The sequence below is a fragment of the Mytilus californianus genome, unplaced genomic scaffold (genome assembly GCF_021869535.1).
Source record: "Mytilus californianus isolate M0D057914Y unplaced genomic scaffold, xbMytCali1.0.p SCAF_38, whole genome shotgun sequence".
NCBI classification, from domain to species: domain Eukaryota; kingdom Metazoa; phylum Mollusca; class Bivalvia; order Mytilida; family Mytilidae; genus Mytilus; species Mytilus californianus.
This window is the reverse complement of record NW_026262688.1, coordinates 1,654,321-1,675,949: the sequence shown is the minus strand read 5'-3', so window position 1 is coordinate 1,675,949 and position 21,629 is coordinate 1,654,321. Positions and strand designations below refer to the sequence as shown.

Below are 21,629 nucleotides of genomic sequence, written 5' to 3'. Positions count from 1 at the left end.
CACCCCTAGTTTTTGGTGGGGTTCGTGTTGCTTAGTCTTTGGTTTTCTATGTTGTGTCATCTGTACTAATATTTGTCTGTTTGTCTTTTTATTTTTGGCCATGGCGTTGTCAGTTTGTTTTCGATCAGTGAGTTTGACTGTCCCTTTGGTATCTTTCGTCCTTCTTTTGGTACGATTTACTTTTAGGTATATTCGGAGATGATCCGTCGGATTATAAAGTGGTTAAAAGAAAAATGCAGAGGTTAAGGAATAGTCGTCAAATTCAGATCTTTCATTAAAATTTGTAAATTATTTATTTGCAAAATTCATTCGAAACAATTGAAGAATATAAGGTTAAAATAAATGCCATGATCTGTTGTAAAATATTCCTTTTGAAGGTAACTGTGGTTTCTATATGTTTGGCGATAGATGTTTTCTTTAACTTCGGCTTCTGCAACAATGTTTTTTTATCAAATTCCAATTTTATAAGCTGGTGGTCATGGACCTTATTGTAATGTTAAAATGCATTGCAAAGAACGAAATCATTCAACAAAACGTTTATTGGCTGTATAGAAATGTATTTTCTTTTTTCTAATTGAGGAAACATTAAAAAATAGAATTGGTTGATATTCATTGCAAAATATGTTTTTTTTTATAGTTACGAAAGACGAATGATGCTCTTTTCAACCGTTTATTATCAAAATACAGCCATAGGGTAAACACATGTATCCAAGGGAAATAAGTTGTGCTTATAGTATTTAATCCTTAATTTACATCCTTGGTTGATAATTCATTTTTATCTATAAACTGCAATCTGAAGTACACAAAAGAAACCTGTCTCTAATCGTTTGTCGTTCAGTAAACAATATCACATGATATGCAAGATGAAATTAATAGAAAACTGAAGGCAATTTTTAATTTGTAAATTCAAAGCATTCCTTAACTCAACATTTTAATTATTTTGTGAAACATCAGCATGCATATTGGCATTCATGAATATAACTGATGTACTAAATATTAGATTTAACAATTGGCAGCAATTGTCTTCGCAGATTGCTTTTCTCGAGTGCGGGAGATTTTTTGTTTTTTCTCAACTTCCCAAACATAGGCTCCATTAAAATTAGTATTTGCTTCTTTTCCACAAGAACGCAGTATTTCAAAGTAAAGTGGGAAGCAGATTTATTTGTCTTGGTTTCACAACAGTATCTTCTGATATTCTCTTTTTTTTATGGTCAGTACTGCTAGTACCAGGATGTTAAACGCTCTTCACTTCCAATGAGCGTCTATCACGTTGGTGTAGTCATTGATTTATGTCATCATAAGTGTTTAATCATAACAGCTCTTCAAAAGCTGTACAGGGTAGACTATTATTTTGATAGTAATGGCATTTTCCCCATCTTCATATCATGATTGTCATATTTAAGCTGTAATAAAATGCGACCCCCCGTAAAATTAGTTAATTGATGTTATGTGCGCATAGACATACTTGAAGATGTTTGACTTAGAAAAACAACTTTATGCTAACAAATACTAATTCGAAACAGTCTAAAACGTTGAAAACGACACTTTATAAATTGCATGCATTCAAAGTGGTCTTCCGGATTTACCTTCATCAGGAACATTCAAAGCCGAATATATAAAAGCCATGTATAAAAGGATTTATAAGAACCAAAATAGTAGAAGAAATATATGACAAAAAAAAACCTAAGAATAATAACAAAATTCATATCAACGAACAATTTAAGAAAGATTTGCTACAGAGCTGATGGTACCCTCGAGGACTGATAGTCATTCAGCAGCGGTTTCTACCTAGTGTTATAAACACTCAAATTAACCCTTTATTAATTATATGCGTCCGAAATGCATTTTTTGATTTACCTTCTTATATTATGTTTACAAACACCTTAAACAACTTACAGACCATTTACACATTGGAGAAAAACACATCTAAAAGACACACGTACGTAACTCGACACATTGACCTTATTGGACCGATGAACATATTTTTTTTTAAATACTCGCTTAAGTTTAAACAAAGTACCTAAATATTGTAAAAACAAAACAAGCGAATTTTCATTTTGTCCATCTTTGTGAACGTGAAGCTTGTTCCCTGCTAGAATTGCACAGAAGGTACATTTATGTAAATCCAGCAATCTTCGTTTACACGTTCGTCGAGAAATACATCTATACAGTAATTGTCGGATTCTTAATACATTTTAAAAAGGCAGTTTTTCGTCGCACCTTGAAATAAACATACAACTTTATGGTAACATGTTCAATAAAAGCTAAACTAGAATCAACTGAAAACACATTTTTTAGTGACAATTTTTATAGTAGTAAATCAGATCGTGGGATTCTTTGATAGGTCATAACGCCTGTAACAGCAGCTGAAGATGCATACACGTTATAGTACTGACAACTATTTATTTAAACAGCTTTAACTTCACATGTGTAAGTTCTAATCTAATGTATCAACCTCAACGCATTCTTACTTCACAAACATTTATATCGACTGATATCACTTTTTTTTTGGCCTTGATTCTCGTGGTTATCTCCATATCAAAATTCAGGACAACACGGTACGCCTTTTTTTTTGTTGGTGTGTCAATATTTCAGTTCGTGATGACGACAGTTGCGTCTTGTCCTTCTTACATAGTGTATATTTTATTTGAGGTTGATATGCGCGTGTAATAACCCTATGATTTCAATTTAAAATAACACGATACCAAATGACGTTACGTTCCTCATGTTACTAAACAACATTTATAGATACAAGTCAATTCAGGAGGTCCCACCATGTTTCTGACGGTCCACTCAACAATACATGTACGCCCAACGCTGTACCTGTATCTCGAAGTCATAAAATGAAATAACCTTTTATTTTTAGTAAACATCATCAATTGTCACTTTCCATAGATGCCGAGAGATTTAGTGCAATACTTTATTTGACATTGATTACTTCGTTCTTTTCCTCTCCTTATTGTTCTTTACACTTCAAAATTTACTTTTAAAATGTTCTATTCTATTGATAAGTAAGCATTTATACGATTTATCCACAAATGTTCTTATCATGCATAACAGACCACGGCTGAGTTTTTATCTTTCTTTATTTTTTTTTGGCAATACATTCTTATGTGTGATTTACGCCGTTCCCGATGAAATTTTTGTTTTAAGTATAAGTCCAATTAATAGAAACGCGGAATAACGTGTAAAAATAGGGTGAATTGTACAACCATTGTTCGCATATAAGTTAAGAAATCCATTTGTTTCAATACGGGAAAAGGAAATTCATTTGAAAAAAAAACGGATATTATCTAGCTAACTATACAAGCAGACGTGAAAACTCAGACAGAAAATGATTTGTTGGACTGCACAGATGATATCTGAAAGCTTGTTAAAGTATAAAGTGTAAATATGAAAATAAGAAGATTTGGTATAATTGCCAAAGAGGCAATTCTTCACCAGAGACCATATGAAATAGAGGTTCACAACTATAGGTCACCGAATGGCCTTCAACAACGAGCAAAACCAAAACCGCATAGTCAGCTATAAAAGGCCCGTAATGACAAAATGTAAAACAATTCCAATGAGAAAACTAACGGCCTGATTTATGAAAACAAAAAATGAACGAAATGTAAGCATTGTAATCGTATACGCGCTTTCTTCAGAGGACAGCAACCCAGGAATGAGGAGAAAATAACAAAGACTTGAAAATATAGCATGTAAACACTAAATTTGAACTCGGTTAGGTCACAATAAAATTAAATCAGTAGAATGTTATATTAAATTAATAGTTAATTTACGAAACTCGACACGGGAAATGAAAATAAAATTACAAACACCATTTAGATCCCGTTACTTATTTTTTTCAATTCAATTCTAAAATAAATTAGTATCTTAAAAATTATAATCAAACAATTCATTTGAACATAACCATGACCCAACAATAAATGGATGATCAGTGCTTTGATGAAGGTAAATCCAGAAAAGCGCTTCGAACGTAAATAAAAGTATAGAGAAAAAATTTTTAATAAACTATATGACGCCCGACAAGCAAAAACGGCCTTCATAGCAAAATTTATATATTTTTGGTGTTTGTCTTATCTAAACAGACAATACCAATGCCAAATTGGTGCAAAACAAAAAAAATGGCAACGAACGGAGAAAAACTAGATGAGATTTTTCAATTTTAATTACACACAAAATATGCTCTAACGTTAAAATTCAGTATAAAGTTTTGTTTTCAAATACTAGTTCGGTTTGTTGAAATATGGCTATTACACATTTACTCTTCTCCTGGTGCTTGGCAAAATGCAGCCTATTATTATTATTATTCAATCGGGAGAAGAAACTGAAAAATAAACGAGATCATAAAATCATTCTTCAGGGAAAGGTGTGTTTTTTTGTGTTTGAGTTGGACATGATGTACAAGTACAGATCATGAAAAACTCACCATTTTGCAAAGAGGGACAATATGATTAACAGACGATTGACAAAGGTGCCTTTTTAGGGAAGGACATGTTATCACTGTATCAAATCAGGCTCGTCCTTCAGGCTAACCTGATATCTTACCGTGATTGAGTCAGTAACAAAAACAAAAAGTCCTTTATTCTATATAGAAATACGAAGATATATGTACAGTTTTCAAGCTTAAACTGCTATATTGCGCTGAGTGTTTTTACATATAAAGAGGCTGCATATTCCTAGGATTTTGTTGTTATATATAATTTTCCACGAATGATAGAATGTTTAAATTTGTCTTTTTAAGTGAAACATTTCATACAGGATGCAATGTTTGTCCGGCTAACTACTCACACAACTCATGCGTTTACATCATACAGAATATGATATATTGAAAATGCGTATTTTGTTACGATTTCGATTTTCTTTTAATCTTTCACAAGTAACAGAATATTTAGCCTTTTTTGGCTGGTGCAACAAATGTGTCTTTTGGACACAACCATTTCAAATCGTACTTCAACAGCATTATTTGTTTCATCAACTTGTTTTTGAAGCAGTTTATTCGTGCATGTAGCGGTGGCATCACCTTTGTCTGGTATGGTAGGGTTAGTTGAAGATTCAGTTTTGAAAAGTTAAATATGACTTGGTTAGGAAGATATACAATTAAATCACTAATCATTACTCTTTATATAATAATATGAAGATGTGGTAAGATTGTCAATGATGCAACTCTCCACAAGAGACCAAATGGCATAGAAATTAACAATAATAGGTTACCGTACGACCTTCGACAATGAGCAAAACCCATACCGCATAGTCAGTATTATGTCAAATTGATTCTACAAAACAGTGCAAATAGTGATTTATAAGAAGTAAATCCATAACACAGCAGTGTACATGTAACACCATAACTGTTTGTTTATGCATACTTTTCCATAACTTGTTGTTGCTGTATACTTTTCCACTGATGATACTTGTATATTGCAGTTTAATAATAATGTTATACTGAATTAATAGGAAATGAAAGAAACCAGAATTTTTAAGTGTTTAGTCTTACTCCGTATATAAGATCCATTCAATGAAAAATCTAGAACATTCAAAATTTACGTTATCTAATGAATATTACAAAAAAAAAAAAAAAAAAAAAAATGGTGATCCCCTATTTTTATCTAATATTCGAATATATCTAGAATAAAAGTACATATGTGCCACAAATCTAAGAAATCGGGAGACATGTCAATTGGTTTCATGTTATCTTAAGTCCCTTTAAACATACATTGAAAGGGAAGATATATACAACTGTTCAATTGGGTCGAAGTTTTGAATAATGGAATGTAAGTAATTAAGTACACACAGATTAGTTATTTTTTTTTACATTTATTAAAAAAAACCTACATATAAGCAAATAGTTTTGGTATGATTGGCAATGGGAAAAATTATCCATCAGTGTCAAATGTTTCCATCGTCTTACGATCTTCAAAAATAAGTAAAATACAGAAAGTCACATAATTATACAATGCTAGTTATATTTACTGCATACACAAAATGTTATCTTGCTCTCACGATTTGATAATGCAGTCTCATTTGTCAAACTTTATAATTGATTCAAAGTTATGCATTTTCTTCAAACTTCAAATACTTGCAAAACGGTTTGTCTTTGTACCGGTCGACAAAGCAGCCAACAATGTGGTGATACGTAACTACTATACGGAAATTCCTAAGAATGAAATTATAAAATTTTCTACATTCAGCATGTTCAGGTCAGTGCGCTCCACAGAGAGTCGTTTAGTAAACAGTAATATCATAACAACACCACAGCTTAAGGCCTCTTGTAAAAATTGAAGGTCCCTACTATGTATCGGTTTCCTAAACCACTCAACAAAAAAAACGTAAACTATTGTTTAATCTCTGCCTCTAGTAAGTGTTCTTTAAATTTAACTAGTTCCTAAACTACTATCAAAGAACTTATCATTAATTATTGTGAAAAAAGATAAAAAATAAGTGTAATTAAGTATTTTTGGAGTCTACAAAATTCTTTGGAGGTTTTAAATAAACTACGTACTTTAGATGGTCCTCTTGATTCTGCTGACAGTTTTTCTTTTCAACTCTATACACTACACTTCCACATAATCTTATCAAACAAAATTTGACCTATCTTATAAAATGGTTGTTTGAAATAACTAATTGCTACTATATTTGCTGCAACTCATTTATAGCTTTCTTCTCTAATGAGAAAGGTAAAAATGCTAAATATGCTTACTGGCAAATATATTTGCTGCCACTCATTTAAAACCTTCTTCTCTAATGAGAAAGGTAAATTTGCTAGATATACTTATTGGAGGTATGATGAGATGTTTGAAGCAATTAATGTTCTCCTTGATAACATTTATGTAACTTTCGGTAATAAAGTGTATCGACAGGTTGTAGATATTGCTATGGGCACCAATTGCGCCCCTTCAATAGCAGACTTGTTTTATACTGTTATGAATCACAGATTATGAAAAAAATCAGTAAAGACCTGTCTAAATTGCATTTAATTGATAAATTACAACAACGCTTATCGTTATCCTGATCATATTTTTTCGTTAAATGATGAAGAAATTTCTAATATATATTGGAAATTTACCCAAAAGAACTTACTTTGAATATATCAAATACAAATTGTTATATCTGTCCTTTTCTAGATTAGGATATTTCAGTTTAACACAGAAAACTTAACACTTAAGTTTACTACAAAAGGGAAGATTTTTCTTTACTTATTGTAAATATTCAATTTTTGGATGGCGATGTTCCTTTGGCATCATTTTACGGTATTTATATATCACAACTCGTTCGCTATGTCCGTGTTTGTAGAGATGTTTTGGATTTTAATGATCGTAATCTGGTACTGGTAAATTATTAAGTTTAGATTTACAGATGGGTGCAGTCCTAACTTGTACAGTCAATTTTAACTTGCTAGTCAGACATTTTGACTGGTCAAAGTTAACCTGCGACAAGATTTAGGACTGCTCTGACCAGTCCTAGGACCACAATCAAGTTAACTTGAAAAGCGGACTTGGTCCTAGAACTGTTTTAATGAGTTAAAAAAAAAGTTTGATACAGGTCCGCTACTATTGTAAGTAACTTCGAAACCAGTCCTGCAATAAGTTAACTTTATTTTTGACAGCTCCGATTGAACCAGAAATGAATCAAGTTAACTTTTGGTTGGTCTGCTTAACACTAAGTTAACTTGTAACCAAGACCGCTCTACATCGATGTATAAAATATTTTTAAATGTCTTTTGTTTCTTGATATAAACAATACAGATTAAAAATTTTGTAAAAAAAGTGCGCATACAATTTTGCTTGTTATACACATTTCTCCGTGATCTGTCTTTTTATAAATTGAAAACGATATTGGTTACACTGCTAACATGCATCGAATATATATATTCCAATAAATATCAAATTCTTTAAGTCATATATATATATATGTATTCTATTTAAAATGTTTAAGCTCTGATTTGTTTAAAAATGTAGCATTAATTCTTAAAACCTTGGTTATCAGATAAAATCGACAAATAATGATAATAATTACCGCATAGTACATAGATTGTATAAAATAATCATGATAAATGAAAGCAATATTGGTGTACAGTTACTAAGATATATCATGTTTATGGTCGGCTATACTTCAGAGTACCCACATTACTACTATTTCTTTTTCTGCATCAATTAAGAGTGCAAGCAAGTCCTCTTTTTATTCAAATAATTGAATCATCACCAAAAATCAGCAGTTTTCATGTCTCAGACTGGCTGGTTTCCCAATATTATTTGACCGCATCAACCAAAAATGACCATATTTGCACTTTATTATGTTAATGTATATAACTACATAATAAATCAGTAATTTCAATTTGTTTTATGTCAGGATGGATTGTATGATACAAATGACAGCAACACAATGACTACACAATTTTGTCCGCATCAATTAAGAGTACCAGCATGTTCTCTTTTTACTCAAAATATTGACTCGTACCAAAAAGTGAGTAGTTTTGATACCTCAGGATGGCTCGTATAACACAATTATTTAACTGCATCAACCAAACCTGACCATATTTGCACTTGGTTGTGTAAATTTATATGGCTGCATTATCATGATTATAAATCAGTATTTTTGTGTATGCCAGGACGGATTGTATATTACAAGTAACAGCAATATTGAAACACAATGACTACAAAAGTTTGTTCGCATCAATTAAGGGTCCCAGCATGTCCACATATTATTCAAAATATTGACTCGTAACAAAAAGTCAGTAGTTTTGATACCTCAGGCTGGATCGTATTACAAAATTATTTGACCGTATCAACCAAAACTGACCAAATTTCCACTTTATTATGTAAATTTATATGGCCTCATTATAAATCGGTATTTTTTTTTATGTCAGGACGTAATGTATAATACAAGTGACAGCAATATTGGAACACAATGAATACAAAAGTTTGTCTGCATCAATTTAGGGTCCCAGCATGTCCTCTTTTTATTCAAAATCTTGACTCACCACAAAAATTCAGTAGTTTTGATACCTCATGCAGGCTCGTATAACATAATTATTTCACTGCATCAACCAAAACTGACCATGTTTGTACTTTATTATGTAAATTTATATGGCTGCATAATATGTATATATAAATCAGTATTTGTTTTATGTCAGGACGGATTGTATAATACAAATGACAGCAATATTGGAACACAATGACTACAAAAATTTTCGCATCAATTTAGAGTACCAGCATGTCTTCTTTTATATTCAAAATATTGACTACTAACCAAATTTCGTATAACAAAATGATTTGACCGCATCAACCAAAACTGACCATATTTGCACTTTATTATGTAAATGTATATGGCCGCATAATCAGTAATTTTGTTTTGTTTTTTTTATGTCAGGATGGATTGTATAATACAAATGACAGCAATACTGTAACTCAATGACTACAAAATTTTGTTTGCATCAATTACGACTGCAGCATGTCCTCTTTTTATTATATAAATTGCAATATAATTTGAAGAAGATCGTAATATGACAGTTTTAATTCGTAGACCTTCTGAATACTTTACACTGGCCTATGATAATTTGTTGACGACCATGTATATTGTGTCAATGAGTAATTACGGATGTTGTCTTTATCGGTTCTATCATAGATTTTATTTTAGATAATAATGCATTAGTATGTCTCAACAGTACATCAAATTGACGTGTACTGATAGATTTATTTCTAATCTAGTTCTTGAGAAGATGATTTTTTTAAACATTGAAATAGGGTTTGGACTAGCTTTTAGTAAATGTGTGTACCCTAAGATTGGTATCGTATTGTGTAGGTTTGTTTTCTTATCGCCGATATTATCTCATTGGCAATCAAAGAACAGCTCCATATGTTACAAAAAATAATAATATGGTGGTTGTCAAAATAAGATTTATTCCTTAATTTTTTGTGAGACATTTTTCTAATTCACATTTTAGGACAGGAAAAATTTCTGATCGAAATCGAACTGATAAATATAGATGACGCTGAAATGAAAGCAAAGATATTAAACGAGGCCAGGACGCAAATAAATGAGGTCGAGTTAAACATCGAATTTGTAGGGGCTTTAACAGGATGTCTAGTTTTATATGCATACATAAGAACAGAAACTTTGGCAACAGACGATATTCTTCAAACTGAATTGTCATCCTTTATGACAAGAATTCTCAAGAAAGGAAAGTTTGGGATAACTTCTACTCAATGGATAGATGCTGTCATTTGTCCTAGCGAAGGTATGTTAACCTCTATAAAACAAACAGAAAAAGACAAACAGATCTTAATTATCATGTACTGTTTTCATGTTTACAAAATGTACAATGTTACGTGGGTTTCGCTTGTACATGACTCATTAGTTGTGCTCGAAACAAATCAGTTGAAAAGTCAAACATATTATAAAAAGGCGTTTTACACAGTGTCAAAAATCATACTCTGAAGAAATTCTATTCTTTAAAATAACATGCACGCTACAAATTTGACTGTTACATATGCGCATTTCATTCAATGAAAAAGCAAAACCAGTAAAGTAGAAAATAATATTTATTTTGTCAACAATTTAAAATCGATGCCCTAATATATTGAATGGGAAACGGGAAAGTATTCATCAGCAGAAGTGTGTCTTAATAGAAAAACAAAAGATATGAGCTATCCATCCATGACACAAAATCAATACATGCACAGCAAAGAAACACACAAAAGCAAAAGAACAGCGCATTTATTGCCGTTCTTCATCTTAAAGTCACAGTGAGGCCTTCAACACGGAGCAAAAAAAAAAAAAAAAAACTCTCAGCTTACTGCAAGTTTAAGACGGCCCCTAGCACCGGCTTGAAATTTAACTGTTTTTGAAACTTCTATCTCAAACGTTCGACCAAAACATGAAAAATGAAAGAAGAAATAGAAAGCAGCATGCATCATGAATATATTGAAACTGCCTAGATGTAAATCTAAAAGTACACTTCAAAATATTAAATACTTTTATTAGGTATTATTGTTCTTTGGTAAAAAATATATATCATTTTCTTTGAAGAAAAACACGAAGAGATAAGAGAAGAAACAGACAAAATGCAGTTTCCGTTGCAATATCCCTTAAACTATTCGCACTGAAAGGTGGCTTCGTTTCTCAAATTAAAAGTATATACTTAATAAATATACTAATAGAAAAGCGTTAACAAACCAGATTATGAACATGTTGGTTCAAAAAGATTTGGGAAAATGGTAGTTATGTTAGAAGTTTTGTTCATGCGTTTTGTTCTGTTTAGTGTACACCCAATTGATAATTTCAAAAGATAATGTGTTATTTAATTGCATGCCTTATTTTTTTGACAGCTTATGCAAAAACAAACACCTAACATTAGCATATAATGCGTGCATGTATTAAAACGCCAACTGTAAGATGATAAAGTCGTGTTTTTTTTGTGCTATCAATTACAAAAAAAAAATAATTTTGATTTTTTACAATTCAGTATTTACTGTAAAGGATGGCATATCTCTCTTATTGTTTCTATTGTTATCTAAATATTGATTAAGATATGTTTTTATAGGAAACAAGAAGTTAGAATTGGATTCATCTATTGCAAAGTCTTTAAAATTACAATTCAATGTCAAAATGGATGTGTTTGAAACGGATGTTTCCCTAGAATCAGAAATAGGTGCATGTATGCAGCGAACAATAAAAAACCTGAACGGAAAAGGATTCAATGAGGAAGTGACAGCAATAGTACGTTATGTACAATCTGGTACGCCTTTTGAGTTATAATTTTTACATATTTACCTGATCATTACCAGAGCAAAATTTTTTAAGAGAAAGTTTTAAGCATAAATGCAATTTGTTTAGAGAAAACGATCAATTGTAGATGAGAATTGAACACAAAATGGGTGTTTTGAATAGTTACCTGTTTTGTCAAGTTGGGTTAACATTTTAAGAATTGTATCTACCCCTTTAACACTGTGTAAGGTAAAGTTTTACTCTAAATTGCGAAACAGGAAGTTCTTGTACGCTGATTCATCGGTTATATCTTGAAAATTAAATTAACTGTCAATCATTAACTCTGAATTGCACTCCCCCTCTTAAGTTACATGTCAGATTCTCTGTCTCTCTCTCTCTTTATCTCTCTCTCTCATGAACACAGTCATTCTTTGAGACCCATATAGCATATGCCCACTCATTGCTCGTTGACAGGTGAATGTGACAACACGGCTAGTCTATCTAAAATGTTTTCCACACGTCAGGAACCTAATCAGTGGTTGTATTTTGTCAAATTGTAATGTTTTTTTTTATTTAGAGATTTTTTTTGCTGATGGCAGAAAATTTCACATATATTTCCCAACATATGTCACATCTGCTTTGATCCAAGTATCATCTATTATCTTACCTCCTATACATTTCCAGGAAAGGAACACGTGGAGACCCTGTATTTTTAATATTTGGTTAGTGGGTGGGCGTGTTTTATTTTAATACACGGTTATAACAGTGTTACATTCCTTTATGAAAACAACATGACTTTGAAGATTATCCAAACGTTTCTCCTAGATGACAGATGAAGACATTGATGATATACGATTGAAATTAAATGCAAAAAACACAGTAAAGGCTAAACAATTGTTATTGTTGGTATTTGCTTTTGTATAGACCAATGAAAGTGAGTTTCTGTTATTGAAGACTTGGTCTTTTTAATATGCAACTAGTCCGAATTTCACATGTGAATATAGTCGGTAAGATAAATTTGTTACACAGTGTGTTAGTGCCCTAATATTATAATGTACTACTACTTGTAATGCCAATTTTGTTTACACTGTAGCTTGCTGTTATGTATAAAGTTATAAAGGGGGAATGAAAAGAGAAAAATAAAAATACATTAGTGCCATACGCATATATAAATAAGAAGATGTGGTATGAGTGCCAGTGAGACAACTCTCCATCCAAGTCACAATCTGTAAAAAGTAAACAATTATAGGTCAAAGTACTGCCTTCAACAGGGAGCCTTGGCTGTACACGTTAAAATACCTATTAATGTTACTTGCAGTTGAATATAATTCAAACGACCTCATAATGTTTGATCATTCATTGAGACTTATTTATGAAAGTATTATTCATATATTCTGTAGAGGATACAGAAGAAACACATGCTATGGAAACTAATCAGCTGATTCAAGTCGATAAAATTGTTGAAATGGAAAAGGAGGGTACAATTGACAAAGGTAAATGTAGATTACATCCCAAGGTATTATTAAATGTTTAAATGTTTTCCGTTCAATAATGAATTCTATATGATCCACAAATTTTGCTAAACAAAGATGCCATGTTATTTATTAGTGGTCACAAATAAACATATGCGGGCCTTATTTAGGGGCATAATCCATGGACTGCTGGAAAATAATTATGCTACCTGGGGATATACAATGTACAACAGTTGGTCAGTCAATTGAGTAATTAGTTACTTGTAGTTTTCATGAAACTTTACATGTACTTTTTTTCTTATCCTAACATTCCATTCAGTACCTTTTATGAAATGCCATATCTGAAGCATTGTCAAGTTCACATAGTGGCATATTCATTTGAGAACCCCCCCCCCAAAAAAAAAAAAAAACAGCAAAAAAAAACAACTAGGTTTTGAAATATTGTTTCTTTGCTTAACATGATACTTATTTCTTTAATTGTATTTTGTGTGACGTTTTATTCTCTAAATGATATCTATCAAACTGATTTTTGTACAAAATGATTAAAAACCATAATAATCAAATGATTCATAAGAAAATATTCTGTCATTATGGCATGTTTAGAGTTGTAAATATACTGGTTTCATGGGGCCAAGAAATATATCCATAAATGTTCAAAGATTGGGAAATTATTTATCTAACTTTTCCAAGGAACAATTTATTTGACTTTATTGTAAATGCAAAAATGATCATGACATTTCTGCAAATACTAATTGAAACCATTCAATTTATATGATTTAATTCATACAAAAGTTTGACTATGTGATGAGCTTTTTTTTTTGTCCATGATTTTTTAATTGCAAAATGACATTTATTCTAAAACACCAAACATTTGATCCATGTAGATGCCATGTTTTCACTCAAAAATGTATTTCAAATTTTATTACACTAATATACTGGCTTAAACTTACATGTATTTTTGTATTTCGTGGATTGCCTTAACTGTATTTGGCAAAAAAAAAAAATCAGAAATTTGGGGTCTTTAACTTTGAATTTGATTTGGCCTTAATAACTTTCTTTAATCGAGCATCACTGAATAGTCTTTTGTAGACGAAACGCGTGTCTGATGTACAAATTTGACAGAATAAATTTCCATGGTACAGATATTGGAAGTAACAATAATTTAGATAATCTAAATATAAGTAAGTTTTTTTTAAATATCCCTTCAGTTATTTACTAACAAAAGATCAATAATGTTTGATAATTTACTGAGACGTATTACTAAAATTAAAGTGCCTTTCTATGTGCTGTCTTCATACCTTTTTTTTTTCTTTTTTACCTATTATACAATGCACTTTATCAATTTCCTTTTAAATACGTTGCGCCTATATGTGATAAAAGATTGGCTCGATATGCATGTTTCTTAAATAATTTCAACTTCACCTTTGATAACATGTGTTAACCTTGAACCAGACTGAATAGACTGTAAGATTCAGCTAACGGGAAGATTATTTTTTAAGGTTCCGCAATGATTGTTTATTTATTCTTCAATTAATTAAAATTTAACCCAAAATAACCGTAATCTTAAGTAAGCAATATTTAATGAAAATGGATGCTTTCCCATAAAATCGCAAATAAATAAATAGTCGAAATGCTTATCTTGTGCCAAAAAATGATATTGTTAATGTTATTGCTGATATTGTAATCTCATAATTCTATTAGAAATCTACAGAGATTGTAACCAAACATAACGTTATCGTATGAACTCAAATAAGAGTGATAATGACTTGTCCTGTTTGTATGATTCACTGACAAAATATAGCCATTCTGTGTTAATGGTTTATCAAAATACAGAAAACTTTATGGTAAACAAAGAATTGTTCATTGGCTATTCATTTTAATGAAATATAATGCTTATCTATTTCTAAAATTTAGAATTTAGTCACAAATGTGCGTATGGCATCAAGTTATACCATGGCCAGTAGTTCAATTTTAAATTAAGAATAAACATTATTGAGAAACATTATTTGGACGTTATGCTGTCGTATTAATGTTTCTTATAATTTCGTTGAAGTTTAAACGTTTATATGTTAACGTTTCATTTACTTGAGGACAACATCACACATTACACGTTAAAATCATAACGTTAACGTAACCTTATGAAAAACACGATACTTTAACTTTAAAGATAGGTTACGAAGTAACGTTCATTTTGAAAGTTTTTCTTAATATGTTTTTTTTTAAAAGTTACACATAAACGCAAATGATATATGTTTACCTTGTTTGTTTGTTGGTTTAAGGTTGCGTTATTATAGATCCTTATGGGTTGTGACCTCTAAAGTAAAAAAAAAATGTTGAAAGCTGCAAATTCAATGCAAACAATGACAAAAACAATATCGAAATTTGGTTACAACGCCTAGTGATCATAGTGACCAATTTCCTTGACAAACCAAAAGTTGTTTCTTCGTATATTGTATATCACATGACACAAGAAGCATCAGAAGTTTGATACTAGTTTTCAAATGAATAGTGTATTTTCTATCTCTTTACATTTATGTTAAATTTTTACCTCTTTCGGTGGTACACATTATATTTGTATATGATCTTCTTAAAAAAAGTACTCACTTTCGTTCAGTTGTTTATATGTTGCATGTGATAACTACACAACCAATAAAAAACGACGAACTTCTGCGGATGACAGATTTTCGTCAGATTGATTTGTATACTGAAAGTGACCAGATCATAAAAGTGTAACTACCTATGTTGAAGAGAACAACATTAACCACACCAATTATATTATGAAAATCAAGACAGGCATTTCAAATTTAGTCACATTTTATAAAGTTATACGATGTGGTATGATCCCAAATGAGATAAATATCGAACTAAGTCCAAATGAAGCGGATTTACGCATATAGATAAACAAACGGCCTTCACATGGCGAAAACCCTTTGAACAGTTGCTAGTTTACCCGTGAAACTATCAGACAGAGTTGAAAGTTTGGTAATGTAAATGTGAACCCTTTGGTCATCTTGATTATTTTGTTATATTTAACACCAGATTTATAAAACACTTGTTATATAGATATGTGTCACTTTTGTCACCATTGACAGTTGATTTTTTTATATGTAACTATCACTTTAGTGTTACAAGACAGAAGCACGAATAAACTATCAGGACAGAGGCCATTAAAATGGACAATACCAATCGATTTACAAAGACAAGCTGAAAAACTACAGAAAACAGTAACAAGAACTACAGGTATATAATGATTTTGTGTTATATTTTTACTCATTAATCTATAAACACAAATAATGAATATCTTTATTCCGAAATATATGGGTCAGTAAAAAAAAAAACCTTTAATCATTGTTATTTGAAACTTATAACGGTCATATGCAACGCGTTTCAGGTTTTCATCATGTTCATTACGTTAAAAAAATTGAAACAATTCATGCATATATCAAACTAAATCTTCTGTACAATTTTTCAATGTAAATAACGAAACCATAACGTATTTTCGACTAAGAATATTTCATTCTGTGATTGTTGATCAAAAACTTTCGCTGCTAAATAACTTTCGAGTGTTGGTGTACAAGTTTACCTATATTTATCTATTGATAACTAATTAACAAAAATTGATTGGACACAAGAAAGAAAATTACAATATATATAAAAATAAGAAGATATGGTAGCAATTTACATTTTTTAATCTATGTTGTTCTTGCAGTTTAGTTGTTAAATTAACCTTGTCATAAAAGTTGTTAAAGTAATTGGTTTTTTAAAATGTGTCTGTCACTATCAGTTAGAACTATCTTTATTCCATGTCTTATCTTTTATTTCACCGCAATTTTTTCACGCATTTATAATGTGCGGCTTTGTTAATTTCGTTCCTCCAAAATATTTGTTTAGATTTACATATGCTAAAATTTTAACAACTGCAACCCAGAAATCGATAAATACGTATAAAGCCTTATATAATGAACACTTTAAATGGTATATACATTACAGTTTCTCTCTGCTAAAAGGTTCATAACCTATTTATATCGCATGCAAGGTTTTCCTATTTTATAATGTTTTGTATTTGATATGTATGCCGGTACTTAGTAACACCATGTCATAATTCTGGCCAAAATGAAGGTTTTCCGATAAGTTTTATTTACTCATTATAGACAAGATATTGATTCTTGATAATATAAATTTCGCATTACTATCTTCTTATTTAAGGACGTAGTTTCAATTGCCCGAGTAGTTGCAAAAGAAATTGTTTTTTTTTTCAAAAAGCTCACGACGACGGAAAACAAAGTTTTGACAATAGATCATGTAATCTTGTCCAAATAAACTGAGAGTTAGAATAGCATGTAAGTGAGGATGTAGTCACCATATGCAATATGCAACTTAAATATAGCGCATTCCATTTGAACAGAAAAGAAGAGTCTCGACAAAAAATCAGATATATTATGAAACTCACATCATTACTTGAATTTGCATTAAATCAAAATACAACATCTTCAAATTGATGTGAGGACGTATTGTGTGCTGTGATATAACAACAAAAAAAAAAAAAAAACCCAATCAGGATAAAAAAAAAAAGAGTGAATACGTAAAATAAAGTTGTGCTGTTTAAAATCCATACTTGTATCCTCAGAATAATCATGCGACCAAGGGCAGATAACTCATGTTGTTATTTCCAAAATATTCAGAATAAATTGTTCCAGTTTAGATAACCGGATTCCGTTGCGAGAGAGTCCTACTTTCTGTTACAGGTCAATTTAAAACATGATACATTTTTAGCTCACCTGGCCCAGAAAGGCCAGGTGAGCTTTTCTCATCAATTGGCGTCCGTCATCCGTCGTCCGTTGTCGTCCGTTAACTTTTACAAAAATCTTCTCCTCTGAAACTATTAGACCAAATAAAACCAAACTTGGCCTAAATCATTCTTAGGATATCTAGTTTTAAAAATGTTTCCGATGACTCCGCCCATCAACCAAGATGGACGTCATGGCTCAAAGTAGAACAGGGGGGTAAAATGTAGTTTTTGGCTTATATCTCTGAAACGAAAGCATTAAGAGCAAATTTGACATAGTTTAAAATGTTCACCAGGTCAAGATCTATCTGCCCTGAATTTTTCAGACGCACCAGACAAGCCGTTGTTATGTTACTGCACCTGAATTTGTAATTTTTAGGAAATTTTGCAGTTTTTGGTTATTATCTTGAATATTATAATAGATAGAGATAAACTATTAACAGCAAAATTTTTTGAACAAAGTAAAATCTACAAATAAGTCAACATGACAAACATTGTCATTTAACCCCATCAGGAGTTATTGCCTTTTAAAGTCAATTTTTCACAATTCTTTTACAAAAGTCTTCTCCTCTGAAACTAATGGGTCAAAAAAGCCAAAACTTGGCCTTTAACATCCTTAGGGTATTTAGTTTAAAACTTGTATCCAACGATCTTGCCCATTAACCAAGATGGCCGCCATGGCTAAAAATAGCACATAGGGGTTTACTATAGAAGTCTAGAGGAAAATTGTAAAAAAACAATTTCAAATGGTCACAACTTAAAACCTAATTTAATAAGGGGTCTTCGGTAACTATTGTAAGACTACACTGGGATGTATCTAATACTTTTTATTATGATTTTAACCTTATTTTACATGATTTTCAAAACCACAGTAAAGGTGAGCAACACAGGCTCTTGAGAGCCTCTAGTCTGTTTTTCTCGTCCTTATTCGGATTCCAACAACTGTCTAAAATTTTATTGTTTTGAAAAGATTCAAAGACAATTATTATAATTTCAATAAATTAAATAATTACCTCATAGGATATATATGGCTGTTTTGACATGTTCATTATGTAAATACAAAACTATCTCAGAACAGATTGATAATAACCCAGAATGAGCTTAACAATGTTTATTCTAATGCAACATCGTTTTTAACGTTCATTTTGATTGGATAACGTCACCAATGTTCATGGCATCAATTAACAATTGATGCTTTGAAAACGTACGCGCAAGCGCAGACGACGTTTGACAGATTTTAAATGTATGATTTGACGTTGTTTTCTGTCGGTTTCATTAGAATGGAGATAACAATATTGTATTTTAAGCTCCGACGGCATCAATTGGTGATTTTGATTTTCGCAAATACCCGTTTACTGGCTCCGCAATGTGCGACCATCAATTCACCAATTGATGCCGTCGGAGCTTAAACTACAGTTATCTCCTAAATATAACAGAGGTAAATATTTAAACAAAAGTGATTCAATATGGCTTGAACCAGGGTGATTGATTAATCAAATATGAATTTGTGCCACTTTAATTTACAACATGTTATGAATTGTGAAAGATATAAAAGTAAAGAGTAAATAGTAATTTCTAATGATTTGCAGCCTTAGATAACCGAACAATACGAAACACAAGTTATTTGCTATCAATGACCATGTTGATGAAATACCAATCGGACGGAGAAAAAATATCATATTGAATACGAAAAGTACAAGAAGAGAACGTGATTTTTCACTTCTTTCTGAAATTTTAGATTTTTTTGTATTCGTATGGTGTACATAGATTAATTAGAAAGTAAAAAAGAGTGAGGAGTCTTAAAATTCGTCTTGATAATTGTTTTAACATTAATTACGCTATAATTAAAAGTTGTTTGCTAGCCCCTCTTTGTGATTAATGCAAGATAACTCTGGTTAATTTTCCCAATATTTTATCATTATGGTGAAATAATATAAATTGGTTTTCATGTACAGTCCTTTAAAAAAAATTAAATGCTTTATATGGTTTCGCACATAATTTTGCAGTAAAGCATTTGACATAAATTTGAAGTCTCGGGAATACAGTAATGGTAATGGTGTTCTGTAATATGTGATGTGTATCTTGTGTGTGTGTGTGTGTTTGTTTTTTGTTTTTTGTTTTTTGTTTTTTTTTTGGGGGGGGGGTTACACAGCATACACGTATTTGTCTTTTTGAGAATCAAGTAATGCAAATAAATCAAGGCATTAAGTCAGCTTCAATTGAAATCTGACATAATTATATACAAGAAATTCTTTTACAAGTAGCAGGATCAATGCTCTTGCAGGTTATATGATGCGGACACCAACTTAAAACAGTGTATTCTTGACAGCAGAATTACAACACATGTCAAATGAAACATGTGTTATTCACCTGAAAAACTTACCTCAAATTAAAAGTAGACAGAATACTATTCATTTAATGTATTACTATAATACGACTTTTTAAAAACGTAAACAATTCCAGGATTAGTCTGAGGCAAAAGCATTATCTGGAGTCTCATGGTGTATGCCTCATCAAACTAAGTAACTACAAATGTGACTTCATAATATTTATAAAATTATGAAAGGTTCTTTATATTCATGATATTGGTATTTGATAATATTAAACGTTTCAAAACAAATAAATAAAACTAGAGATATGCATGTCTTTAAAAAACATAATAAACCAATGATAAATTCTTGAATCTATTAAATTTATAAATTTTGTAATGATTTTCAATTAAATCAAATAACTATACGTTAATATGAAATTATGAACCTGTTCAAGGAAGACAATACATGCATTGATTCGATAGTCATATTGGAATTTAAACATAGTTCAAAGGGATATCACTCTTGTATAGACATGACACATTAGAAGAATTAATTAACACAACACTCGTGCTCAAGTTTCTATGAAGTTTCGTAATAACTTATATAACCAACAGTTGTTTACACATTAATACAGTACAGTCGTTAAACATTACTTGCCTTTAGCAGTATAATACACGATACAGATCGTATGCTTGCATCAACTTCCCCTAACAAAAATTTAATTAAAGCTTGAGCATTTTGACATTGTTTTTTTTTATCCGTATCGTTTTGTGATATTATTACAACTTTCTGTTAAGATTTGACTCAATACCCATATCCCGATACCGTCAGGTAGAAACCATTAAGTTTGTGTAATACAATTTTAATACCTTGATATTTTTAGGTTCCTTGTTGTTGACTCCCATTGTATGCGATGGCTATGTCATAGATAGTATGATAGACAGAAGGTTGATTGATTCTCAAAATATTCGGAGAGAGACACACACAGGTAACATGTACTTGTGGTAACTTATTAAAAAAACAACTTTACATAGGTTTTGACATCTACTGTGTACAGCTACACTGATAAAGGAGACATCTTCAAGTATGGAAATTATGATTCACATTGCTTTTGATATCCCAATAAGTATATTTCTGCTTTTAGGTCATCTGGCAAGGTAAGCTTTTGCAAGTGCTATTTGGCATTGTTGGAAGGAAACGTTATTTAATTAAAATGTTTAATGTTTTCAGCTTCCATGTCCTCAAAGGACACGCGAGCTTTTGTCATCACTTAGAGTCCGTCATGATCCATCGTAAACATTGCAAAAGATCTTCTACCTTGAAACTATCAAACCCGTTTCAACCAAACTTGAG

The 21,629-nt window shown here is 31.1% G+C and overlaps 1 protein-coding gene across 1 annotated transcript in view; it reads left to right on the top strand.

The window, feature by feature from the left end:
• The window catches only part of LOC127736829 (uncharacterized), a 34,410-nt gene extending 13,126 nt beyond the window's left edge, over positions 1 to 21,284 (top strand). The window contains exons 4-8 of the mRNA XM_052247419.1: positions 9,944 to 10,237; positions 11,543 to 11,737; positions 13,107 to 13,199; positions 16,302 to 16,418; positions 21,160 to 21,284. Of these exons, the coding sequence (XP_052103379.1) occupies positions 9,944 to 10,237; positions 11,543 to 11,737; positions 13,107 to 13,199; positions 16,302 to 16,418; positions 21,160 to 21,284 (824 nt within the window). The remainder of the gene's footprint in view (positions 1 to 9,943; positions 10,238 to 11,542; positions 11,738 to 13,106; positions 13,200 to 16,301; positions 16,419 to 21,159) is intronic.
• Positions 21,285 to 21,629: the final 345 nt, after the last annotated feature.